The sequence below is a fragment of the Anas platyrhynchos genome, chromosome 28, assembly GCF_047663525.1.
Source record: "Anas platyrhynchos isolate ZD024472 breed Pekin duck chromosome 28, IASCAAS_PekinDuck_T2T, whole genome shotgun sequence".
Lineage (NCBI taxonomy): Eukaryota > Metazoa > Chordata > Aves > Anseriformes > Anatidae > Anas > Anas platyrhynchos.
Genome location: NC_092614.1, coordinates 3,355,656 through 3,382,474, shown reverse-complemented (window position 1 = coordinate 3,382,474; position 26,819 = coordinate 3,355,656). Strand labels below are relative to the sequence as shown.

The window sequence follows — 26,819 nt, the reverse complement described above, 5'->3', positions numbered from 1 at the left end:
GTTAAGAGCTTTTCTCATTTTCTTATTTTTCACTACTCCTACATCTTGGATTTAGCAATACTATGTGTTTTCTGAGGAGACCCTTAGAAAACCATGTTTCTGAGAATAACTTAAGCAAGTTACATAAAACAATAAAACTGATTGTCCAGGGTTTTGCAGTGGAAGAACACTTCCAATTTAGTGTAAGAGGTTTTAAAATAATAATGCACCCCTCTAAAATACTGTCCCTTGCCATCCTTGTTTCGGCGTGATTCTTCAGCATACAGACTCAAGAATAACTGTTTAAATCTCCTTCCAATCTTACAGGTGAAAAACCAGACCCTGACCAAACATTTAAATTAACATCTTTACAGAACTTCAGCAGCTGTCTGCCTAACACTTGCACAACATTGGTATCTAATCACAACATATCCCATAGACAGCCTGACTCTGTCCTGATGGAAACTCCACAAGACACAATTGTAAGTTTTGCTAAAAGTGTTGTGTTTGAAGCAGTCTTTCCAGCTTGACTGAAAAATACTAACTAGAAACTACACTGCAAGGGTTACTAAAAGCAGCCTTCTGTTTTTCAGGAGTTGAACAGGCTCAACCTAGAATCCTCCAATTCAAAATATTCTTCCTTGAACACGGATTCATCTATGTCTTACATTGACTCGGCCGTAATTTCACCAGATGCTGTCCCTCTTGGGTCGGGATCTGCCATATTGTCTAAACAGGCTCAAAATAAACCAAAAACTGGGCGGAGTTTACTAGGGGGACCTGCGGCTTTGAGCCCACTAACTCCAAGGTAAGTCTTTTGAGATGGACCACTCCTGTAGTTAACTGTTCTGCTGATAACTTGTGTATTGTGCAGCACAATCCTTGCTGATAGTGGATTATGATGCATACAGAAACAAACTAAACAACTTCAGTAACTGCTCTTGGTCCTAGTGTTCATCTCTTCTGTTTTTTAAACAAGCATCTGGTCTTCTTGTTTAGAAGAGAGGAGCTCTTGATTCACCATGTTGCTTATTGCTGTATTCACACTAGAAAAGTCTTTAAAGGAATGTGCTTCTACTATGGAATAAACTGTTATGAAAAACTATTCTTAAGCACTTGCATTGAAAAATCTCTCTTCTAAAGAGTGTGTGAATAGTCTTTCCTTTGTGCCATCTTGGTTAAAGAAATGTTCCAGCACTATGTTACAAGCCGTTAATACTTGGGCAGTCTGTGTCTATTAGTTCTGCAGGAGGCAAAGTTCTGTGTTCTTAAACCTCAGGAACAAGAATGTGTTCTGAAGCATCTTTTACAGATGAGAATGGATAGTAAGTTGTTTTTTTAGGGTTAACATAAATCTGAAGTATTTCTGAAATAAAGCAGGTAACCTGGGTATGTGCTTTATTCACAGAATTGGTCTGATACTTGTGGTCTAATATTTGGACTTAGACACTTTCTCTTCGTTTTATTCTCAGCTTTGGAATTTTGCCACTAGAAACCCCCAGCCCTGGAGATGGATCCTATTTACAGAACTACACTAACTCCTCTTCTGTAATTGATGTGCCATCCACAGGAGCACCTTCAAAGAAGGTACTTTGCATTCTAGAATGGAATTGCTGTTCTGTATGTGTTTTACATTCCAGTGTACTTGAAATCTGCGTATTGCCTTTGTTATTTTAAAGGCATTGTGGAGGAGGAGTTCATTTTCAGTTTGACTACAACTGGTCAGTTATCTCCCTGCACAAAATCTTCTGGACTTCTAGAAAGTATCAACTGAAATGAAATCTGCTCTGGAATAGTCTGTTTCAATGTAACAACAGCTTCTAAAGCCTCAACAAAAAGCATTTTGTTCTGAAAATCTTCAGCTAAGCAAATACAACTTTTTTCTTTACTGTCTAATATCAAGCAATGATGTTTGTGTTGTAAATGTTTTCAGCTTATGTCACTTCTGTTGGACATCGAAACAGACTTTTGTTTTCCCAAGTTTTATAAAGATAGACAATAGTTTTTTTTTTCTTTTAAATAAAAATAAACCTTCTCTCCTGCCCCCTAATGCCCAGGCACGTGCAAGCTGCCTCACTGGCATTGCTTGGCAGGCTTAAGAGGCAACCTGGGGCAGATGCTATGACTCCTGTCCACCTGCAATTAGAGAGGAATGTACAAACAATGACTCTAAACTGTGAAGAATTCAAAACTTCCGTGTGCAAGCCAGACTCTGAGAACAGCCAGAACTTGGAGTCTTCATGTTAATTTTGTTTAACTCAGGTGTTTTCAAGGGTAACTTCAATAATTCTAGAAGCTTCAAGTCAGCTGAAAATACTGCTTTCTTGCAAGCATTTCTTGAATACTAGTTTACAGACAGGTCAAACCAAAATGCTGCTGGTGGACTGTGGAGGTCTGACTGAACAGTGGTGTTTCACTTGGCTAGATCTTGTGTAGAAGAAGCTAAAAATTCTTTTCTTTACTCAGTAAGAAATTGCCACAGTTGCCATAGTGATAAATGAGAGGTGGAATGTTGATGACAGTTGAAGAACCATTTGTTCCTCTCTAAAAACAAAATCCTGAGGATATTTCCTGGTATTTTTAGTAAATCTAGAAGTTGTATGAGGGATGCTAGTGTTTTATAGATGGTCACCTTTTAAAAGAAAAGTTCAGTGCAAAAGTTTTAATCTCCTAAAAAAGTAACACTTAAATTTCTGCATCTGATAGTCTGGACAAATCAGGTGATGCCTAGCTGTGCCTTTCTGTAAGAGAAATTTGGAAACTCTTAGAAGCTGCATTTCTCTTCTCTCAATAGCCTAATCCCTGTAAGAATAAAACGCAGTGAGCAGGTAACCATGTATGTATTTTTTTTCCTTCTCTGGATGTTCTGAAACCCATTACTGGGAACTCCAGATTCTTTTTGCACAAGCCATTACAGTATCTTGTCTTTAGGCACCTCCTTACTGCAACTTTTTCTATCAGTTGTCTTAGTCCTGCCCTTTTTTTTGCCTTTCTTCTGTTGGGGTGGGCTGTGCTCAAACAGTCTGCTAGAAGCATGCTTTGTATGGCGAGTCCGATTCTTGCCCTTAGTTGCTGAGGAGCAACCAGTTTTCCCCAGTATAGCTGAAAGCACTGCTTTGTGGTGGATCGTGTGTGCGTAGGAAGGTAAGCTGTCACAAGTCTGTACAACTGAAATAGCAAAGAGCTGCACTTCACTGACTGCAATACTCATCTGTGATTGATCTCACATGTGCTACATGATGGATGTAAAGCTTCAGGAAATCAAGTCCTACTTGTTCCTTCGTTGTTGTTTTGCTAGGTATGGCACAACAGCTTCATGGTGTAAATGTCACTAATTCATGGATATGCTTTCTGCCCAGAAGCATCTGTGCTAGTGCCTAAACACAAGCACTTAATAAATTTTAATAAATATTTTAGAATTCTGATGCCTGCTTTGTCCAACATAAATAATTACTTGGCCAGTCTCACTTCTGCTCTTCAAATTACCAAGTTTGAAAACGCTTAGTGTAGCTGTGGCTAGAATGTGCATGACTTAACGGAGGCAGTTACCTTGGAGATGCTTACGTAAATGAATGAAACATTAGGATGGATCCAGAGGCTTCCTATCTGAGTGGGCAAGCGTGCTTGCTGGCTGCCTAAACTGTCCTCTGATAACAAAAATTGAGAAGGAAGGGAAGAGTAGAATGTTTACAAGTGGTAATCTGTAAGCTGCTGTTGCTTGTGCTGTCATTAGTCCTACTGCAGATTTTTGGTGTTGCAAAGAGCATCTTTTCTAACTTTCACTGACTTTAATGTTAGCCCCCTTGGAAGGGGACAGAAAAATACAATTTAGGCTTTCTTTAGAAGGAACCCTATACATCAGACAATGAATTTCTATCTGACCTTGTTCCTTAGAATTCTCAGGCAAGTCATCGCAACTCTAAGTTCCTATACATTAGCTGTGCCAGGGTAGGCATCGAAGTGCCCATTTTGGTTTGCATAAGATGTAAGAAAATATAATACAATGTTTTGGTGCTGTGCAGTGCTCCTTGCTTATGATCTGCAGCAAATAAAAGTACAAATATGTGCATGTGGATACTAAGCATTACTGAGCTGACACGCAGTACCTTGCAAGTCTTTCTTTTATGTGGCATCGTGCAGATCCCCTTTTGATCGAAAAGGTTTCTTCTGCATCTGCCCCAAAGGTTCATGCAGTAGTGGTGTAATTGATTCATGCTGGGAACAGGTATGCTAAACAGGCGTTGAAACTATTGTAGGATCTTCAGGGGAGTGGCAGGCTCAGATGTTGTACAGTAAGCACCACAATGAGATGTTAATGGTGAGTGGATTCTGGATGTGAATGTGGTGTGAGAATTCGAGATTTTTTTTCATTCCCTGGTTGTTTGGGAATTTTTGAACAACTTTCTCCATGTGGAGAAGGAACTTAAAATATGGCATCTGTTAATTCCCTTTTGTTCTTGCACCAAGTTTTAACAGTTTCTTGCCACTAGATGGAGTTTTCAAATCTTTCAAATGCTGTGCATGACTTTTTGGTAAACTCAGTGCTACTGGCATTTTTTCAGGTAGCTTGAGAAATGCTTTGGGTGCCCCTCGTGTGGTTGGGGGAAGCCTTTGTGGAAGTAACTTGTATTTCTCTTCCTTAGTGCAGCTTTCAATAGGCAGAAGGGATTTGGTCTGATATAACAGATTGAGGCTTCTTAGTGACATAATAACAAACCTGTAGAAACTTTGTGTTATGCAGGCTGTCACCAGGATAAGCCAAGCTGGAACAAAATCTGTCTTCTCTCAGAGCGGAAATAGCCGAGAAGTCACTCCAATTCTTGTTGCACAAACACAGAGCTCTGGCCCACAGACAAGGTAGGAAAATAAAAATAATTCAACTTGGAACTATCTCTTTTGCTTCTCCTTTCTGAAAGTTTTGGGGATTTTAAAATTTATTTTCCACAGCCTGTTTGGTCATTCCTGCAGAGTTCTTGTTTAGATGAGGAAGAAGCTTATTTTTTGTTAGGGGGAAAAGAACTTCATTGAATAGGAAGCTTGCATGTGGTGGGTAGTCTGGTTCTAAATTTCATTGTGCAGTTAAACAGTTTCTTCAATAAACGTTAAGGTAGTTGAAGAGAAAACCTGCTCACTTTCTTAACATGGGATAGGTAGATCTGTTTTTCCCATCTCTTTGAGATGGAATACCTGCACTGTTGTACCTGAGCAGTTTTCTTTAACACAACAATAAAATTGTGTTAAAACTTGCTCAGAATGGAACTAAGAACTTTATTATAATGTGTTGTTTGTTTTTCAGTACAACACCTCAGGTATTGAGCCCAACAATTGCTGCTCCACCAAATGCACTGCCTCGAAGAAGCTCTCGCCTATTTACTAGTGATAGCTCTACAACAAAGGTAACAAACTTCCTGCAGTGTTTTCAAACTTGTGGGGTTTTTCCCTTACACATGCCACTGCACTGACTAATAATTTCCCATATGCATAGCAATTGTAGCAGCTTAAGAACAGGTTCTGTAATGAGTAGAACTTACAAAATATCTTGACTGTGAAACACGTCATGATGCTGTAATAAGTAAATTTTCAGTCTTGAGAATGCTTAACTAAGACTGAGAACAAGAATATCGTGAAGAAAGCCAAAGATGTGTGCTCGGATGACAAATGCAGTGGTTCTGTTAGCTGTCAGCCTATTTGATAAGGCACTGTGTTGTTCATATTTATTGAAAAATTTATTTTGGGTGGATGCTTTGCTTTTTGAAAAGCTATATTTTTCATACCAGTTTTCTACTCTATAAACAGTGGAGCAGGACACCAAAACGCAAATACTCATGAACTGTAGTTACCAAGAAAAGGACAGCTAAACATTTAATGAAGCTACAAGGTGTCTGTATATTTAAGTTTGAAAGTAAAATGGCTGGGCATACATACATTCTTACACAGTTCACTTGTAGGTTTAGTAATCTGAATTCAGAAGTTTTTTATACGTGTAACTCTTGTTCTTACTTACAGGAAAATAGCAAAAAATTGAAAATGAAGTTTCCACCTAAGATTCCAAACAGAAAAACAAAAAGTAAAACAAATAAGGGAGGAATAACTCAACCAAACATAAATGATAGTTTGGAAATTACCAAACTAGATTCTTCCATCATTTCAGAAGGGAAGATTTCTACTGTTGCACCACAGATCCAGGCTTTTACGCTACAAAAAGCAGCAGCAGGTCTGTTTGAATGCTGTCCAACTTAGTAAATGTACCTTTTTATGGTTTAGTGGGGAAGAATGCTCCAGTTTTGTTTCCTGTTCTTAGCCTGCACCTATGACCTTCGTATAATTATAAAGATTGATTGAATTCAGTATATTCTAGTTAACTTAAAAAAAAAAAAAAAAGGTAAAAGGTAAAGTAGTAGTAAAAAGTTTATCTGTAAGCAAATCTATTCATCAGCTCTGGTCCTTATTAGGGATTAAAATATTTTCAGACAAGGCTCTTTGAAACTTATTCGAAGGAACTGTAAGTAATCAAATCATTTTCCCTCATAATTGGGTTTATGTAGTTATTCTCCCTCCTTATTTCCCATTTGTTTAAAAGCTTGTCTTTATCCAGATTGTCTAGGATTTTCTGACAAACTGTTGAATTACTCTTTTGGCTCGATAGAGTTTCTGGGCAGTAAGCAGAGGTATCCATGGATACGAGACGTGGAAACTCTGCTTCAGACCTGAAAAAATGTTTGAATTGCTGCTGTAAATGCAAAAAAAATCCACTTGTCCTGAACTTCAGTTTCTCTGTTGCTGACTTAAGAAGTTGTTGGTATCTGACTTCCATTACAAGAGTTGCTGTTCAGGATGTTATGCCTGAATTAAGAGTGTATAGGCCTGTTTAGAAACTCTTGGGAGATTTTAATAAGTAAAATCAGGAGCAGTGCCTGCCACAATTGAAGAGCTTAAGGGATTAGTAGTTTCAGCAATCCTTTTTCTATTTTTATTTATTGTATTTTTCTCCTAGAAGGTTTGATGAGCCTTCTTCGGGACATGGGGAAAGGTTATTTAGCCTTGTGTTCATACAACTGCAAAGAAGCGATAAATATTTTAAGCCATTTACCATCTCACCACTACAACACTGGTTGGGTGCTGTGCCAAATTGGGAGAGCTTACTTTGAGCTGGCGGAATACATGCAGGTAGGAACTGTGTGTGGTCGGTTCTTACTCTTTTCACTTCTGTTCTGAAAGCTTTGCAGAAAACCTGCAGACTTCCCGTGAAAGCTACGGGAAGTTTACAGTTGATATAGCTGTATAAACAAGGTATGAATGGTGAAGTTATATCTAAAGTGGATTTAGATCTTGAAGCTTCATCACCTTTGGCCTTCTGGAAGAGGCTGTGTGTGCTTCCTGAAGATGCTGAGAATGCTTTAGACTTACTTTAATCCTTGAGTTATTTTCTCTTGCATCCAGTCACTGGGGTCTCCCCTGCCTCTCCCTGTCTTTACCCACAGCTGTGCCAATGTAACTGTTTGTACTGCGGTGTAGTAAATAAGATCACTGAAACTATTTGGGTTCTAAAACCAGACGTCTCGCCCCCTTCTTAGTTAATGCAGATCACATCAGTGACCTAGTTTCCTTTGCAGCCTCAGAAATGACTGTATTTGTACAGCTGAGGTGATGCCAAACTGCTTCAGAAACAGAAGTGAGCAGCTAAGGGTAATCCAGCAGTAAAACTCCGCTTATCACTGTTGTCCTGATAGTTGACATGCTCATTTCCTTAGGAGAAGCTTTTCAAACACTTCTGATATGTTGTGTGCAGGAGACAAACAGGTTTCAGAAGCAGTTTCTAGATTGTGCTGTCTCTAACCAGGCTGTATGTTACTGCACTACTTAATAGTTAATTTTGAAAGCTGAGGCTACAGACCTTGGTGAATTTCCTGGAATTAGTGTTCTTCCCTTGTTGCTACTTTGAGTGTTACAACTTGGAAATTGCATTTCTGAAATAGGAGTCTACATCAGAAAGACTTCATTAGTCAACTGTTCATAAGAAGTGCACCAGTTTCAAATGAAAATAAAATGCATGTATATGCTGTCACACCCTTACTCACACCCCATCCCTGCATCAGCCATGTTCAGTGAAGGAATTCACTTGTTGCCTTGTGCCCCGTAATTAATACACACAATGTTTGGAGGGGAATAGTTCTCAGTATGAGTGCAATACCTGCCATCTGTTAGAACAGCTAATAATCAGGACTGACAAATCTTTTGCTGATGATGTTTGCTTCTCTTGCACCACGATAGAACAGTCATGTAATCCGAGACAGCAGCAGGGAGGGCTAGCTGGGTTTCTGCTTAGTCTACCTATGTTGAGATATAGTTATTTACTTCACTTGGAGGTGATGTTAAAAATACAACAGAACTCGTAGCTCTGCATAATACACTTACAAAGCAAAGAGGATTCTCAATCTGGACATAGGTCAAGGTTAGAAGCCTCCTATGTGCTCTGCTTTGGTGGGTGGAATCTTGTTTTAAGTTTGACTTCTGATTTCTGTTCTCAGGCTGAGAGGATATTTTCAGAAGTAAGGAGGATTGAAAACTACAGAGTAGAAGGCATGGAGATCTATTCGACTACGCTGTGGCATCTGCAGAAAGATGTTGCGCTCTCTGTTCTTTCAAAGGATTTAACAGACATGGATAAAAACTCACCAGAGGTATAAAATTCTGTGGTGTTAAATGTGAAGAGTAACTGGCAAAATCAGTGATTTAGAACAAAACTCTGAATTCTCATCTAGCTTGAGTGTATTCTCACATGAGAACTACGTGGGGAAACTGGAGAGGGATGTGGCAGGGATTGGCTTTTGAACTGATGATCCCTGAAATGGCTTCTTGGCATTAGAATATAAACTCACGTGAAACAGGTTGAAACCTTTTATCTGTTAATGGTTATTTAAATTTGCATTGGCACTGTTCATCCAGGAAGATCATGGATTAGTCAGTTGTGCCTGTTAATGCCAGTATGTGAAGATAAAGAATGTCTTTTCCTGTACCACCTCTTAATTGCTCTAACTAATTCACTGACACATAAAATATATTTGCTCTAGAGCTTATTTTCCAACAGAATATTGCACACTTGTATTCTAAGGTCCATTGAACCTGCAGAGTGTGCAGCAGTACAGGCATGATACGCAAAAAAAAAAAAAGACAGACCTCTTCTAATACTTGCCACACTGCAAGTAATACACGTGTTTATAAATGTGCTCTTAACAGAGTTGAGAAAGCTGTAGAGTTTTTTCGTGGTGTTGGAGGAGAGAATCTTGTTTGTGTCTTCCTAGTAGCTTGTCTAACAGCAGAGGGGGGAAAATAAAATGGAGTGGTGGGTCAGTAAGTTGTAGTAAGATATCCTGGAAAGGAGAAAATGAAGATTAAAAATAGCAGATAATGACTCTAATGCAAGTAATGGAGAACAGTTAGGGAATTTGGCAGTGATGCTAGCAGTTTGGGAAAGGAAGGGACCTTGTCTCTGATACTTCACTATCTTGATGATGGCTGCCGGAGGAGGGGGAGAGGAGGTTGCTGCTAAAATTGTTACTCTGCAGCTTCCAGAATCCTGGAATGTGAGAAGAGTGTGTGGATGTACTCTCCATCATTATTCTTGGATATCCAAGATGTTTTATTTCTAGCCTTTCAACAGCTTCAGAAGCTTTAGTCATCAAAGTATCTAATTGGCACAGATTTGATGGCTGTCTAGATGCTTGATTTCTGTACTTCAGCTTGTCTAGCTCAAAGGGATATTTAGCCCTCTCTTTCTCAGAGGCTTAAATAACTCATATTATTATTATTAGGACTATTTATAATCTAGTAGGAAGTGAAAACTAAGTCAGTATTGGAAAATCTCTTCATCTCAAACTGGTTGTAAAAAAAAAAACTGCTAACTGTGGAATGCTGTTTTCACTAGGCGTGGTGTGCTGCAGGAAACTGTTTCAGCTTGCAACGAGAGCATGACATTGCAATCAAGTTCTTCCAGAGAGCCATTCAAGTTGATCCAAACTATGCTTATGCCTACACCCTTTTGGGACATGAATTTGTGTTGACAGAAGAACTAGACAAAGCGTTAGCTTGTTTTAGGAATGCAATCAGAGTCAACCCTAGACACTATAATGCATGGTAAGTCGTGCTTCAACCCTTTTGTGTTGCATGTGATGTGGAACACCTTTTGGAGAAAAGTTAAACGTGCTGCCACTGGCAATGTTTTCTTAGCACTGTTCACACTAAGAAGAGAGCAAAGCTGCTCCTGCAGAAGATGTGGACCTCATCTATTTGTTAAACACTTACTTTACACAGGGAGTGCAAGAAATCGGAGCTTTTCTGGCTTCTATTGATCTTTTGGGCTGTGTTATGCCAACTGTTTTGTTCTGTGCAGCACTCCTTGTGCATCTAGTTGTTTGTTCTTCACTTGCAGCTGGACAGATGAGATCTGTCCTCTTACACCTTAGGATGTAATCTGTTTCTTGTAGCTTTTTTTGAGGGGAAAAAACATAGTAGTAAAATTCAGATTTGCTAATGTAAGTCACCTAATCTTTTAGACAATTCTGTATGCTTTCTATCTTTGTAGCTCTTCAGCTAGTTTTTTTGTGTATTGGATATCAATTCTTCAACCTATGTAGTCAAGAGAAAAGTAACTTTAGTCATAGCTTTTTCCTATAAAGAGTCACTTCTTACCCTTGGTGGAGTGGCAAGTCTATATTAACTAACTTTTGTCAGTGAATATATTATCAGTGTGCTCAGAATGCAGTCTTACTTAACAAAATTATTTTTCTGTTTGCAGGTATGGGTTGGGAATGATTTATTACAAACAGGAAAAATTCAGTCTAGCAGAAATGCATTTCCAGAAAGCACTTGATATCAATCCTCAGAGCTCAGTCTTACTGTGCCACATTGGAGTAGTAAGTAGTCTGTACTCAGCTCTCTCCTTGTTAGGTTTTAATCTGCCTCTGTACTTTGCTTGCAGTAGTCCTACTAAACTTGTTTTAAGCACAAAAGTAAAAGCTCAGAGTACCTCTTACAGGATCTTAAGTGCCATATGGATCAATAGCCATGGGATTAATGTGTGAAGGAAATACACCCTCCTCTCTCCTCACCCCCAGTTGTTTTTAGCCAGTAATGAAATATACTATCAGGCTGTGTATATGAGTAAGCCAAGTTACTAGTGGTATGAAAGTCAAGCCCATGTGCAGTTATTCATGGGAACAGCATATTGAATTTGCAGGGCGATCTGGAAAGCTGGTCGTTTGTCCATCTGCCACTGTGGTACGTAAAGCAGTACCTCAGCCATAAGCCTCACTCCAGCAAATGTGATAAAGCAGTTCTCAGATGTTAGTGATGGCAACAAAAGGCTGTGCAAACATGAACAGGTAACCTGCTGGCATTCACTCACCTGTTATGCAGCAGCAAAGTTGTCAGGGTCTGTAGGAACAGTAGGATTCTTACCACTTAAGCACTGAGAATGGCATTGAGCTTACTCCTGGCCAAAGACTAGATGATTTCTATCAGCCAGTGGATGGATGGTGTTTTGAAGTGGTGATAAGGAGAAGTAAAGCTTGCTTTCTTAAGACTTGGTCTGGAATTGGACTACTTTTTTTTTTTTTGGAAACATATTGTAAGCAAATATATCTTAGAAGCAAGTATAACTTACCTGCCAGACAAGTCTGTTTGGCCATTTTCCCTTTTTAAGGTTTTCCTTCCGTTCTGTAATAGGTCCAGCATGCACTGAAAAAATCTGAAAAGGCTTTGGATACCCTAAACAAAGCTATTAACATTGACCCCAAGAACCCGCTATGCAAATTCCATAGAGCTTCTGTATTATTTGCAAATGAAAAGTACAAGGTAAGATTTGGTACACATAGACAACCTTAAATTATCTTGAAATTGCTATGAATGGGGATACACTGGTGGCTGAATGTGAACTGGTAACATCAAGGCTTGCAGCATGAGCAGGAAGATTGACCTACCCTGTGGAGTCTAGCATAAAGCACCTGCTTTGGCAAGTGCCACCTTTGCAATATGTTAAATTTTTTGATTGTCATAAAACCTGAAGCCAACAGGTACCTTTTTAAATTAATATTTTAGTCTCTCCCTGAAAAAAGGAGATGTTATTGCAGCTGTCACCAAGATGGGGCTGTGCTATCATGAATTTCTGTTAAACTACTAAAAATTGGCTCAGCAAACAGCCCCACAACAGATTATAGCAATAAGAACTAGCCATTTGAAAGGCTGTATTATCAAGTAAAAAATAGGAAGCCAAATAATTTGTGTGATCCCTTGCTGACTTGTACCCTATTTATGATTGGAGACTATCTTCCCACAGTCTGTCTTTCCAGTGACTCTTGTCCTCTGGCCTGTTTTTCTTGGCCACAGAATACAAGCTGCAGTCTGGCTTCTGAAACCTTGCTTCAGAAGTGTGTGTACATATGTAAAGGGAAAACTTTACTTAGAACTTGTGTTGAGAATTCATAATGTAACCAGTTAAACATAAGAAGTATTAAGGTTAAGGAATTACTGAAGTGCTATTTGTAGATTGATTTTTAAAAATTAAAAGCAGAGGATAAATATGGGAGCAGAAGAATATTGAGTATTTTTCTAGGAGACCAAAGCCCAACAGACTTTCTCTGTTGCTATAACTGTGCTATAATATCATACATTATTTACATGAGGAAATAATGTAAAAGAAGCCTTAGATTCCTGTACTGTTGTTCTTGGTGGAGTATACTGTATGTAAATGCCAGGGTTCTCGTCAGCATTAAAATGCACTTTAGTGAAGCTGTAACTGGTTGCAGACTGCTAGCTTGTACTTAATCTTTTTCTCTTCCTTTTCAGTCTGCTTTACAAGAACTTGAAGAACTGAAACAGATTGTTCCCAAAGAGTCTCTTGTTTACTTTTTAATAGGAAAGGTAGGTGGAACTTAACTGTGTTCGTAAGTACTTTGCTTTCCTTCATTGCAGAAATGTATGCTTAATGAGAAAATTTGATGCCTGTCACTAAGCTGCTTCCATTTGGGGCAGTATTCTAAAAATTCCCAAAGCTTTAAATAAGACTTACTGCATATAAACTCACAGCTTTATCAGCTTTTAAATGCAGAAGACAGGAGCAGCCTCAAGGTATTTTTAAAACCAAGAAAAAATAACTGTCCCCTGTTGTTCTGAGCCGCCTTTGATTCACTACTGTCAACCTGAAAATTTGTTTTAGAAACTGAGAAATAGATCTTTGAGATAATTCACTGTAAAAAAAGATGTACTGGTTATGAATAGTTGTGTATTTTTCCTTGAAAATGGAACTCCATTAAGAGTTGATCCAGTGTTATAGCAGCAATGGAAATGGTCTATCCCTCAAAATTAAGAATTTCTATCAGCCAGACATGTTTTTTTGGACATGAAGCTATTAAAATATTGAATCACACTCCAATATGTCATATCAGAAATGTTGAATGTTGAATTTTTGGAGTATTTAAGTCTCCATCAGTAGCTTCAGTGTCTCATTCAGTTGATGGCTTTCCCAAAAGAATTGTAGAAAGCTATAAGCTTGGAAAGCGAGAAGTCTTTATTCAGGACAGGGCTAACACAGGAAAAGATGCTACTAGTCCATCAACTGTATTCACATTCCAACTTTTTTTGTTTAATGCCAGAGAAAAGTAATCTGGTACAAGTTCTTCCTCACCGATCTTCTTTGGCTAACGTGCTTTAAGTTTTGCAATTTTTTTCTTCTGTGGGTGGTCATTAGGAAGCAACAAGGCAAGTTAGTCTCTTTCACAGTACTGGGTAACTCTTAATCAATGAGACTTCTTTTGAACTAGAGAGGAGTAAAAGGATTTGTGCTGAAATTTTGTGACTGGTGTTTATCCAGGAGTAGCTGGACCTCTAAATTGGTATTAGTTGCCACATCTTGACGAACTTGAACTTTTGCTGCTTAAATCTTAATACAGATAAATTACATTTTTGCCTACCCTTAATGGTAAAGAGCGATTCTTTATCATGGTAAACTTGCTCTGAAGTTAAAAATATATTAAAATATATACTGGATTTGGTAACGTACTGTTGTGAAAATGTTCCCATTCAGTTTAGCAGGACAGGCTGGGTAGTGCTTAATATTGGTGTCTCCCCAACCTCCTGTAGGGAAGAATATAAGGTCACTGTATGCGTGTGGTGATTGCTTCACCAGACTTCTCTCTGTCTCTGACAATAGAAGGCTGAGACTTTGGGCTTTTCCTGAGCAAGTAGTAGATTCGGGATTACAATGACTGTAGAAATTGGAGAAGAGGAGGGAGGCAACACAAAACACATACGCTAAAAGCTTTTATACCACCTTGCTGCCAGAGTTGCAAAGCATAAATTATATCTGAAGAGACACTTTCTTATGTTGTTGAATCTGTCAGCAGCTAATTTCTTTTAATCCTTTAATCCTTTTGGCCATTTAAGTAGGAACACTTGCATGCTCTTTCTGCACATCTTTTCTCTTTACCTTTTGGCTTGTATAATCTTGCATGTATTCTCCATTGCTTTTCATAAAATCTTAGTTAACTGGCTTCATGTTTGTCCACACTTTCAAGTAGCAACTTCTTGTAAATGTAGCATCTTATGCTTTTATTTTAGGTTTATAAAAAACTGGGTCAAACACATTTGGCCCTAATGAATTTCTCATGGGCGATGGACTTAGATCCCAAAGGAGCCAATAACCAGATTAAAGAGGCTATTGATAAGCGTTACCTTCCAGATGATGAGGAACCAATAACTCAAGAAGAGCAAATAAATGAATGTTATCCCTATGAATCAGGTTTGTATTTCCAACCATTTGTCATTCAAGAAGGTATTTCTGCTTAGATGTCACCTAGTGTCTGTAAGTAGGAAGAATTCCAGACTTCATAAGTAAAGCACACTACTCAGCATTGCTGCTTAGCAAGTAAAAACTTCAAAGTTCTTGATTCAGAAGAAGGTATGTCTTATTTCAGATTTCCTATGAGAAAGGGTTGACTTCTTTAGGATGTGTAGATGGAATAGGACAAAAATAATGCTGTAAAGTCACACAACTCATGGTTACTTAATACCATCTTAGGAAAGAACAAAATGTTCCTACAGCCTCCACTCTTCCCCCATAGAAGCATCAAATCATGCGATGTAACTGAATGGTAACTAAAATTATCTATAGATGCTTTGGGAGAAATTAAATAAACTGGATGTTAGGTAAACATCTTTGATATTTTCCAGATGATCAAAGGTAGCTTTTGAAAAAGGAAGTCAGTGAAAGAGTTTCACTCAAACCAAGAGTAAATAAAATGTTCCCAAAGGTACTACTTGGGAATAATCCACAGAAAAGGATGGCCCAGATGTCTCCCTTCTTTCTAAGCTGTTGTTGTGAGCTTAAGTTCCAGTGAAGCACAGAGTAATGTTAAGTGGATAGTCATAAACATTGAGCTCGCTGATAGAAAATGAAATAGTGGTGGAGAATAAATACTAATAAACCATTTAGTTCTTACCCTCCAAAGAAGAAAAAGCAGTTCTGAAAACAAAAACATGTATACTATGTTCTACAATCCAAAATCTTCATCTGAAAAAGTTGTTATGGTGACTGTATGTCATAATATTTTTTACTGATCCTGTGTACAGTGTGCTTTTTAATAATGGGAACTCTCCTGCGCTGTGTTTCCTGAAGTATCAGACTTTTCTTCTCCCTGCTGTTGTAGTTGGACTAACCTAGAACGCTGGCTTACTGGGGCTGAGTGTGTTTCTGACCAGAAGATGGAGACAGAGTACTTGAACTTCTGAGCAACACTTAAGTCACAGAGCAGTAAAAAAAAAAAAAAAAATTGTCCAATAAACATAACTGAAATAAAACAATGTCCCAATGTCAATGTTTAAGCTGTGTGTAGACAGTTCAGTTTCCTCGGCTCTTCAGATAATGTAGATGAGTTTCACAGTGTTGGCTAAATAACATTTTTAGGATACGTGAGATAAGTGGAGAGTTGCTTTACAACATGTTGGCTAGTATATTTTGTGCTTTAAATTCTGTAGCATGGAACTTGATGAGCCTATTGTGCAGGAAACCTGTGAAGTGTTTGCCTTAAAGCAGCAAAATCATCTGTGTTTCTGTACATGAAACCTCTTAGGCATTTGGGAAATGATAATACGCTGAATTGTACTATAGAAAGACCCCAGTTGCACTCCTATGCGTCAAGAACCATGATTAGATATTTACCTGGGTACTAATTTAAACTAGTATAGAAGTTTAAATATTTAAGGGTAGCTTCTCATATATGTATTTTTCCTTTATGCTGTGCATAGCATGCTGTCTTTAGATTTCTGCTGTTTTTGAGTAGTTTTCCTGGAAGCTGTAGGCCAGCCATCATCTGAGCTTGAGTGAGCAGAGTAATTGAGTGTGAGGAACTTCTGTATGCATTTACTCAAAGCAATTTTTTCCCCTATGTTTTATGCAGTAGCTTTTGTCACGAAAGCAGAGAGCAACTAGAGACTGTCTAATGCTTCTAATTTAATGTTAATTGATTGTGAATTGAGTGGACGTGATGCACTGATGCAGTGGGTAACTAACGTGAGCGTTTCAAGTAGTTGGTGTGATTCAAAAGAGTTGGTAGGGTTAAAATTCTAAAGCAGTTCTGGAACCTTCCATACCCATCCCTACCTAGCCAGGCATCGGGAATTCCAGATATTTAACAGAAGGTATCTAAAAAGACACTTAATTAGGCTGCATGTTTTTATAGTGAATTATGTTAATTCCTTTCTAAATGCATTTATTTAGCCTTCATTAAGTTGACAGGGGTTGACTTATTGCAAGGAAGAAGCCATATGGCCTAAAAGCATTTTGGGGGAAGGGGAGGAAGGCAGGAACTCAGCTCCACATTGTTAATGAAGTGCAAGCATGCTGCTGCTGTGTTTTTAACATGCTGGAGTTGGTTGTATAAGAATTTTTGTAGTGAAGCAGCATAGTACTGTTTGACTACTCTGTGTTTTGTTGTTCTGTTTTTCTTTCAAAGTTGGCACAGATGAATCCCAAGAGAGCAGCATGACGGATGCAGATGACACACAGCTCCATGCAGTTGAAAGCGATGAATTTTAACCTCCAAAAGCCAGTATCTGGGCTTGAGTGTGTGACTGGTACTGTTGTGTTCTCCCCTTCCTTCGCATCCTGGGTCTTCACATCACTGAGCCAGCATTGTCATTATTCTCCACTGACACCATGAGTACACCACTCAGACTTAAACTGTACCAGAATTAATGGCAGTGCAATATTCAGCTGCTACTGAGTCTGACTAGTTGGCTCTTACACATTTATGAAAATGACTGAGGAGGAAATACTGTTTTTGGACTCCCATTTGTTGGAAAAATATCGCGGAAGAAAGACTTGTGGTTTGCTGTAACGAAGCCAGTAGATGCGGGGATAGTACTAATGAAGCAGTGTCTTGTTCTTTTTCCAGAAATGTGTCTTAGTTTGGTTCTTTCTTGGTAAGCAGAGTGCTGAACTTCATTTCCAAGTTCTTCAAGGACAGTGTTGACAAATGCAGGCTGTTAAAGACTTTCGCATATTGTAGTGTAACTTAAATGCCAGGGAATGTATATGACCTTAAAGCTGCAGTGTTTCCCGTGAACAAATACAATGCACGTGCTCAGGACTGGGAGCGTGTCAGACTACGTAAAATGCCCAGTGTCCCTACTTAGAGTGCAAACTTGCAGGAGTGGAAACGTAGCAGGAGAATCACATTGCAGAATCGTAGCTTTCACAGAATGCTTTCATGTTCTAACCAAGGATTAATTTATTCACCTAGTTTCTAAAATGTCAATGTTTTACTTTGTACGTCAGAGAAACAAGTTGGCAACACATTGCTTCATTTTTTCATCTACCCCATGACTTGTTCTTCCCAGTGTGAGAATAAAAATTAATAAAGGGCGAAATCAAAGAGCAATGCAGATAAAACTTAATGTGGAAACATCAAACCCTTAACCAACAGCGCCTGTGTCTTTCTGAACAAATAAACTGGGAAGACCGTGGAAGCCTTAATATAATCAGGACCTTACAGTCAAATGCATCACGTAATTGCTATGATAGTGTCCTTTTAAAAACTTTTCTAAAGTGTGGTCCAAGCAGTGTGCAAAAATGTGCAATTCTTTCTTTTTTAAGCTGTTCTTTAAGCCTCTTAGAGTACTTTCTCACTGTCGGAACATAGACCCCTTTCCTCTTCCACTGAGGCTGCTGCTGTGGGAAGAAAACTATGCCACAGTAACCAGTCCAAAAGGATCTTTGTAGCGTTTTGCAGCAACACTTGGTGCCCTTTATGCAGTGGCGATAGAGAAAGTGTATGATACAAGCAGTTTTAAATTTATGCATAATAAATTGGGAGTGATACAAATTTCATAGCAACCTATTTGTCATCAATCTTAATTTTTTTAAATATCTCTTTTAGGGGTTGTGTAGTTACCTTTAGAACTTCAGCTTTTAAAACTGCAGCCTTGTCTTACAGCAGGCTCCTCGCTGGCTGTGAGCCACCGGGACGCCTTTATCAAATGCAAAATAATCCACAAGTGCTGTGCAGAAATACTCCTATTTTTTTTTTTGGAAGCAGGAGGACAAGCGGAGAGAAATAGGCCCGAACTCCCCTAATAGTGTGAAATTAAATCTGAAAAAAATGAGGAATGGTGGTATATGAAAGGAGCCTTGTGCCTCAGCCATGCACTTCAGCCCGATGTGTCTGGATGGGGGATGAACTGAAGCCACAACGTGTTTTGGCTGACTTGAGTGTGCTGAATCCTGCACGGCTTCCCGTGGTGATCAATGTTCTGGTGTGATTCCCTTCCTCGTGCGTCTTCCCTGAGGAAAACACAGGGTTTGCGTTTCCCAAGGGCTGTTCTGTGCCAACGGTGAAGCTCTCGTGGGGCTCTTGGGTTCCCCGGCTCTGTCATGACATCGTTTTTCCATCCAGATGCACTGCGCCCACAGATTTGGCTCATGTTCCTCATGAGGTTTCCTCGAGGAGTCAGAGCACCCCACACCTCAGCAGAAGGTCTGGAGGCAGTACTTGTGTGAGTGCCACCACTTGATGTGTGAATTGCCTTCCTTTTGGTTCCCAATGTTTTCTAAGCAAAAAGCAGGAGTTTCTTCCCTCTCCCCGGGAGCTAGAAGACTCTTGGCTGAAGCCAGGGGGCCTTTTGTCTTTAGATCTAAAGAAACGCTGAGTGCTTCTAGCTCCCAAAATTGCACACTTCTTTTTTTCCATCCATTTCAGATCTGGAAAAAAAAAACAGGTGCTGCTCTTGTGACTTTTCCAAAAGACGTGCTGCTTGTTTAACTGGGGACCAGAGGTTTAGGCAACTAGGTGGCTTTTTCCCTTCTCTGAAAATTGTGAACAATTGTACTAAGATTTCCAACACCCTGGCAAGAGTTCCTAATTCAGCTGGGGTATTAAAAGGATACTCATTCTACCTTGAAGATTTAATACTTAAAAACTGTCCTGTTGTTTTATATGTACATCATATCTTAAATGGTTGCTTTTTTTTTTCTCTCCAAGAATATCAAGTAACATTTGGACCACGCTGCTATTTTACCTTCTAAATAGATGCACAAAATTAGTATTGAATCAAAGTTTTGCTACTCTTTGAAGAGGGGCGAGGAGAAGGGCGGTGGGCACGAAGGCACTCTGGCAGCCAGGTTTGGGCAAGGGTGTTCACTGAAAAGAATTAGGGAACTGTCATTTTCTTACAACAAAAATATGGAAAAATGCAAAGTGTGGGTGTGGTGTGTACTATTTGCATTGAAACAATGTAATTTGTCTTTTTTTTTTTTTTGCTTTCCTGACTTTTTATTTCAGAAATTGTACAGTCTTAGGGGGAAAAAAAAAGTCTTTTCTGTTAATATATTTGCGATTCATTAAAGGATGTGGAAAATCCAAATAAACTACTTTTAAAAGCAGGCTCAGCAGCAGGTGCTTTGGCTGGGTGTTGGGAGGCAGCCTTCAGAGCGCGAGTGGGAGAGCTCTGCGGGCGCAGCGATGCAGCTGCTGGGTGCCCGGGGCTCTTTTCTGCCCCGTGCCACCTTGTGTGTCCTGGGGCTCTTCCTGCAGCCCCCTTTGCTGGAAACCTGCCAGCCGGATTCACAGCTGACACCATTTTGTATTAATTACTCCAACAAGAGCTTATTCCTCTTTAGTGAAGGAAACTACAGTGCTGTACACCAGAGAAATGGTCACAGCCTTGGCTTGCCAGGAAGGCACGCTCGTCAGTACGTGCGGAAAGCTTCAGGCACCCCGGGAATCCCTCCTGCTGCAAGCACGGTACCCTTGGATTAAAGCTTCTAGCGCTGGGTCTTGTATCAGCCTAATCCCGTGACTTTTTGAGAGCTGGGTTTGGCTGTAAAAGTTGCACTGAAATTAACCCTCTCCTACTCCTCCTCCCTTTTTGCTTCCGTGCCTTTCCACCCGGCCTTCCATGGCTGCGCACCGGGCACGGCCGCGCTGGCTCCTGCAGCCGCCCTCCCGCCCCGCGTTGCGCGCAGCAGCGAGAGCCCCGAGTCGCTCTTCCTGTGCCGCTCTTCTGGGCGAGTCGGGGTGCGTCGGGCTGCACGCTTCCTAGCGGCAAAGCAAAGCTTTGTCAATGGTTGGCTGAGCTTTAGGTGCCTCCGGAGAAAAGCAAACTTTTCCTTTTTTAAATGAGATTTGACTCAGCTGCGATACTGAATGGTAGCAATGCAGCGCGTGTTAGGGCTTGGAAACATCTCAGGACTTTGCAGCTTGGGGATGTTTTTGGCATTCAGTGTGTACAGCTTCGTACGGGTACGTTGGGCTTTGCTCTGTGGTTTGCTGCTGCAGCATCTCCCTGTTTCCTGCCCCTCGGTCAGCGTTAGGGACTTGATTTGAGCGAGACTCGGTAGAGGAGCCCAATTTTTGGTATTTTTCATTTTGCTTGAAATTTGGTATTTTTCATATTGCCTGAAATGCGGTGTTCGTTTCCTAACTGAGCTGAGCTGCTTTGAGAGGAGTTGTAAGACTCGGCTGTGCATGGTGTGAAGAACTGGGTTTCTAAGGCAGGAAGAGTTCCTGATCCTCAGAGGAGCAGGGCTTAAAATGCTATTAATGCAGAGAATCAGGCTTCCTCCGCTTGCTTTCTCTATCAGCTTCTCAAAACTGTTTGTGCGGCCCGTGATGTCTCAGTTTGGCTCCTGCTGTTGCATGAGCTCAGGCAGCTGTTCCTTGCCTGCAGTGGCAGCCTGGGGAATGGGGACAGCAGGGGGACCCGGTCCCTTGTTTGGGGTGGCAGTGCCACCGGTGGGGTGCCCCAGGCAGGGATGGGGCACGCGGGGCTGTCGGCGCAGCACCCATGGGCCCTGTGCTGCTGGGAGCGGGCGGTGGGTTCCGTGGCAGTTGGCTGGGGAAGTTTCCAGTGAGCACGGCCTGGATGGCTTGGGACAAGAGAGTGTGGCCGGCTGGGCATGGGGAAGGCTGGGGCTGCACCCAGATGGACCCAGGAGAAATCCCAAGCCCCCAGCCGGGGAGGGCTGGCACCTCCCAGCCCTGCGGATGCTGCCCTGGCCGCAGAGCGGGACCAGATCCTGCGCCTCGCCTCGGCATCGCCCCTGCTGGAGCCCCTCCATGAGAAAGGTAAACCCGACCGCGGCCCCTGCTCCACAGGGAGACCAAAGGGTCCCCCCAAAACACCCACACGGGGTGACAGGCCCCCCAAATGTCACAGCTCCAATGGAAACTGGCAATCCTTGCTTGAACCAACAGCCCCTGTACCAGCCCTGCCCACTCGGGGACAGCTCAGCCCCGCAGTGCCGGCTGTGTTCAGCAGGATTGGGTTGGTTTGGGGATTTTCTGGGTGTCTCAAGCACAATGCTCAGCACCCCACGCCTGCTGGTGCCCAAAATGGGGGCATCCCGCCTGTGGCTCTGGCTGTGTTCCTTATTGCTCCATCGGGGTCTGGGCATCCTGGCCCCTGCTCTCGTGATGCTCTGATCCCTTCTCATATGGGACCTGCTCTCCTGGCCCAGTCTTATTTGGCCTTAAAGAACAAGGAGGTTTTCAAGAACCCTAACGGTACCAATAAGGGAGGTCTCAGAAACACCTCCCAGATCATAATAATAATAATAAAAATAATTATAAAAAAAAAAAGTAAACCAACCAAAAAACATTTTCAAAGGTCTATTCCAGAAAAAAATACCTTGGAAAGCCATATCCAAGAAGGAGCCTAAAGTTCCCTTCTGCCAATCTTCCCATTCAGATGATTTATTGCTTGAAAAACTCCTTTTTTGAAAAAATCCTGTGGTTCATACGCGAGGAACAACAGAAATCCCTTGTTGTTGGGACATTTGGAAAGCAACCTTAATGAGATACGAGGCTCAGCCTGCTAATTTCTGCCTCTTTTGGTTTCCTGTGTGTGTCTACACGGATTTAGAAATGGAACCTGCTGGGGTCTGACGGCTGCTTCTCTGCCCTGAGCTGGGTGGGAGCGCATCCCCTGCTCTGTTTTCTGGAAGGATAATGGCTTTAAAATGTGACTGCATTGCTGCTGCCCCAAACAAGCAGGAATTCTCCTCGCAGGGGACCAGAGGCTCAGCCCATGGCTCAGCAGTGCCGTGGGGTTGTGCCTGCCGTTGTTCAGAGCCTCCCTCTGTGGTGTAAAGCGATCTGAGAGTTGTTTTACCGGGCACAGACTGCAGCACCCCACTGCCGCCTGCCCCCTTTTTTATATCTGCGTTGTGATATTCCTGAAAGGTGTCTGGCGTGTGGGTATAGCAGCTTGTGTCTCCTGACAAGCGGCATGAGACCTACAGGTCCCTGAGAAGCCACGGATGATCCAGGTGTCCTCTCGCTGCCCTAGGGATCCCCGCTCTGTTGGATAAAAGCCGAGGAGCTCCCCTTGTCCTCAGCCTGCTGGATGTGGCGTCTGTTTGGTGGGGTTAAACCCAGCCCCGCACATGGATAAAAGCAAAAAGAAAGAGCAGAGGTGACCCAGGTGAGTTGTGCCACCTGTACACGGTGACCGGGCCGTCCTGGCCAGGAGGTGCAGGGCCTGGTGGTCCTGGGGGGCTGCTCGGAATGGAGGCCCCGGTGATGTCTGCTCAACGTGCCTTTGTCACACCTGTGTGTCCCCGCTCTGTCCCTCTCTTGGCTCTTCCCTCCCTGCTTCGCCCCTCCTGCATCCCGTGGGTGCAGGGCACGGGCACCGAGGGGACAGGGGCCTGGTGTCACCTGTGGGACGTGGGCCTGGTGTCGCTGGTCAGGTGGGAAAAGATGTCACCTGTGGGACAGGGATCTGGTGTCACTGCTCAGCCAGGAAGCCATGTCACCTACAGGACACAGGCCTAGGATCACCTGTGGGACAGGGGCCTTCTGTCACCGGTGGGACAGCAGCCTGGTGTCACCCGTGGGACAAAGTCACTGTTCAGACTTCCTGACCATGTCACCTGTGGGACATGGGCCTGGTGTCACTGGTCATCTAGGAAGCTGTGTCACCTACAGGACACAGGCCTGGTGTCACCTGTGGGACATGGAGCTGTGTCACCTGTGGGACACCAGCCTCGTGTCACCTGTGGGATGTCAGCCTGGTGTCACCCATGGGACAAAGGCCTGGAGTCACTGTTCAGACTTCCTGGCTGTGTCACCTGTGGGACATGGACCTGGTGTCACTGGTTATCTAGGAAGCAGTGTCACTGACAGGACAAGGGCCTGGTGTCACTTGTGGGACAGGGGCCTTCTGTCACCTGTGGGACATCAGCCTGGTGTCACCCGTGGAAGAAGGGCCTGGAGTCACTGCTCAGACAGGAACCGTGTCACCCGTGGGACATGGAGCTGGTGTCAGCGGTCACCTAGGAAGCTGTGTCACCCCCAGGACAGGGGCCTGGTGTCACCTGTGGGACATGGGGCCGTGTCACCCATGGGCCGTGTGCCCATGTCACCCGTGGCACAGGGCCCTGCTGCCACCCAGGCCACACGGCGCGGTGTCCCCCCGGGGCCTGGTGTCACCGCTCACCCAGGGCACAGGGCCCTGGCGCCCCCCCCGGGGCTGCGGGACGGGGCTGGGGGCCGCGTGTGGCGACCCCCCCGGACCCCCCCCTCAGCGGGGCCAGGCCGGGACCCGCTCTGCGGCCCCCCCCCCGCGCTCCCCATCCCTCGGGGGCGCGCCTCGGGGGCGCGCACGGAGCGAAGTGGGGGGGGGGGGCACCGGAGGGGGGGCGTGGAGGGGAGGGGGGGGGGGCGTTAAAGGAGGGGGGGGGGTCCCGGCCCCCGCGGGCGGGGGGCGAGCGGCGGCCCCGCATCAATCACCGGCCGGGCCCCGCCCCCAAGGGGGCTGATTGACGCGGCGGCGGCCAATGGGGTGGGCGCATGCCCCGCGCTCAGCCAATGGGGGCGGGGGAGGGCGGAAGGTCCCCACTTCAAGGCTGGTTGAGCGGCGCAGGTAGGTGCGGGGCGAGGCGGTGCGGGGCGGGGGGGGGGCCGGGATGCGGGACCCCCCCACACCCCCCTCAGGGGGTCGGGCTCCTGTGAGGGGGGGGGGGGCTCCCGGCCTCGCCCCCCCTCCCCCTTCCCCTTCTCCCCACCGGCCTCCCGCAACTTGGCTGCGGGGAGCGGGCCGGGCCGCGGCGGGGTGGGGGGGGCGCGGTACCGGGGGGGGGTTGAGCCCCTCGGGGGGGCTCAGTGTGAGGCGGGGACCCCCCCCTCAGGAACCTCCCCCCCCCTCCCCAGCCCATCCCGGGCCTCCATTTTAGCCCCGGCGCATCCCGGGCCCGGGGTGGGGGGGGTGGAAGGAGCTGGGGGGGGGGGGCGGGGATCCTGGGGTGCCCCCCCCGGTTTCACGGTTTTGGGGGGTGTGGAAGTGGTGCTGCCCCCCCTCCCCACACACTGTCTCTCACCGCAGCCTCTTCTTCCCGCAGGTCCCGGATCTTCGCCGCCTCCGGAGGAATCAGAAACTTGCGGGGCCACCGGGGCTGGGGGCGTTCGGGACCCCCCCGCCTGTGCTGCTGCTCGCCCCCTGCAATTGGGGATCCCCCCCCCGCCAACGCTGCTCAGCGACCCCCTGGAATTTGGGATCCCTCCCCTGAACGCTGCTGGTCACCCCCTGGCCACAGGTGGTGAGGATGGGGCTCGCCGGCATGGCCAGCCAGGTAGGGCCCCCCCCCCCCCGATCCCACCCGACCGCAGGAATTTCGGTCTCACCACCTGCAAAGCGACCCGAGCTGGGTGGGCTGCGCTGGGCTTTTAGGGTCCCGTCTGGTTTCTGGTGGTGCGGGGCCAGCCTGGCCCCCACAGTGGTTTCCTGGCAAATGCTGAAGTTTAAGATGCAGGGGCAGGACAGAACAGGGCCGTGCTCTGTGTCTGAGGGGTGTTTCCCTCAAAAGTGGTCCGTGCCACCTGGACCCGTGCCCCCACACGCAGGGAGGAGACGCGCAGCCTCCTCTTGGGAGCCTGTCTGTGTGTCCTGGTACTGCCTGTCCGTGTGCACAGCAGCACCAGGGCACCGAGGTGGGACTTGCCTAGAAAAAGGAAAATCTTCTGCTCCTCGCACCATGTGCATCTGTAAAACCCAGGCTCACAGCTGGCAGATCCTCCTTGTTTGCTGCCTTAGCCTGGTTTATCAGAGTTTTGTGTGCACCTGTCAGAGCAGTCTAAGGGATTTGGCTTTCCCCCATGAGAACTGAGGGTCTTAACTTGGCTTTATTTTTTCCATGGACAAGTCTGATCGCCTTTCCATGCCTCTGCGAGGTGACCGAAGAGCTTCTGGGTCTGGAGCGGAGGGCCGTGAGGACTTGCTGATGCTTGCTTTGAGAAGTCACCTGTTATCTTGCAACTCTTATTACGGGGTAAACACTTAGGTGCAGCAATCGAGTTATGCGGATCTGGGTAAAGCATAAAGTGGAATGCTGAAGGGGAGGACGTTTTCCTCCTCACGTAAGTCTATAAGCCAAAACAGCCTGACTTTAGCCCAATTACGAAGGGCTGAATTTAGACAAATTCTTTTGGAATGGGAAAACCAAAAATCTTTACTCAGTCCTTTCACGCTAACATTAGACAAATCTGCTCTGGTATCTGATTTCCAGTTGGCTGACGAAACAAGCAGAGGCTCTTATTCTGTGTGTACATAATAACAGCAAATCGTTGTGTGGGCTTTAAAAAGGAAGCTAAGGCTCCGATACAAGTTTTGGAGGTTATCGCTCAGTTTCCCAGAAATCGCAGTTCCTACAGCTCCTGCTGGAGCGATGGGAAGCCAGGAAGTGGCTTCTCTGGAAATCAGTCCTCACTTCTGCAGGGGTTCATCGTGCGGCTGTGGGGGCTTTGGTGCCTGCGTGGCCTTGGGACGTTGTCAGCCCGAGGATTTTCGTGTCCCTGTCAGTGGGTGAGGGTCTGCAGCAGCTGGAGGTGGTGCTGATTCGTGTAACGAAATGTCAGGATTCCAAACGTGAGCTCATTACCCTTGCTCCAGCCTGGAAAAGGCAGATGGGGGGCAGCCAAGTGAAATTGAGGAGTCCTTAAGCCACGGTGAGCCCGAGAGGCAGCATCCATCTCGTGCTGGTGGCTGCAAACGCTGCAGGTAGCGCCTGCACCGCGCAGCCTGGACCCGTGCCCGGTGGCCCCGGGGAGAACCTCGGCTCGGGGTGCTGGAGGGGTGCAGGAGGCACCCGCTTCTTCCCGCAGAGCGGCTCAGGAGCAGGCACACGGGAGGATAAGGTGGGTTGCTCTCCGCAAGCTGTGGCAGGAGCCGAGGGGAAGGAGGTGTGCCCGTGGCAGGTCACGTAGGAGCCTGCTGGAGGGCGTCCCGAGGAGGGTGTGCAGCCAGCCGCTGCGTCGGGCTCTCACGTCCGCTCGTCGCTTTTGCTTGGAGGC

At 44.4% G+C, this 26,819-nt stretch overlaps 2 protein-coding genes across 12 annotated transcripts in view; both read left to right on the top strand.

Annotated features, from left to right (window-relative positions):
- CDC27 (cell division cycle 27) overlaps window positions 1–19,912 on the top strand; it is a 32,457-nt gene extending 12,545 nt beyond the window's left edge. For 2 of the 9 annotated variants that reach the window (XM_027445267.3, XM_072028733.1), the window contains exons 6-19: window positions 307–461; window positions 573–787; window positions 1,452–1,566; window positions 4,721–4,836; window positions 5,276–5,375; window positions 5,986–6,193; window positions 6,977–7,146; window positions 8,508–8,660; window positions 9,905–10,113; window positions 10,775–10,892; window positions 11,704–11,832; window positions 12,823–12,897; window positions 14,593–14,773; window positions 16,986–19,912. In XM_027445267.3, coding sequence (XP_027301068.1) covers window positions 307–461; window positions 573–787; window positions 1,452–1,566; window positions 4,721–4,836; window positions 5,276–5,375; window positions 5,986–6,193; window positions 6,977–7,146; window positions 8,508–8,660; window positions 9,905–10,113; window positions 10,775–10,892; window positions 11,704–11,832; window positions 12,823–12,897; window positions 14,593–14,773; window positions 16,986–17,068 — 2,027 coding nt within the window. In that variant the 3' untranslated portion in view covers window positions 17,069–19,912. Of the gene's footprint in view, window positions 1–306; window positions 462–572; window positions 788–1,451; window positions 1,567–4,702; window positions 4,837–5,275; window positions 5,376–5,985; window positions 6,194–6,973; window positions 7,147–8,507; window positions 8,661–9,904; window positions 10,114–10,774; window positions 10,893–11,703; window positions 11,833–12,822; window positions 12,898–14,592; window positions 14,774–15,680; window positions 16,318–16,985 lie in introns of those variants that run through there. The other 7 variants (XM_027445265.3, XM_027445264.3, XM_027445266.3 and 4 more) reach the window with 7 other exon arrangements.
- Window positions 19,913–24,300: 4,388 nt separating this feature from the next.
- KANSL1 (KAT8 regulatory NSL complex subunit 1) overlaps window positions 24,301–26,819 on the top strand; it is a 92,208-nt gene continuing 89,689 nt past the window's right edge. For 2 of the 3 annotated variants that reach the window (XM_072028706.1, XM_072028705.1), the window contains exons 1-2: window positions 24,301–24,396; window positions 24,872–25,102. The gene's annotated coding sequence lies outside the window, so the exon portion shown is untranslated. Of the gene's footprint in view, window positions 24,397–24,774; window positions 25,103–26,819 lie in introns of those variants that run through there. The other variant, XM_027445321.3, reaches the window with a different exon arrangement.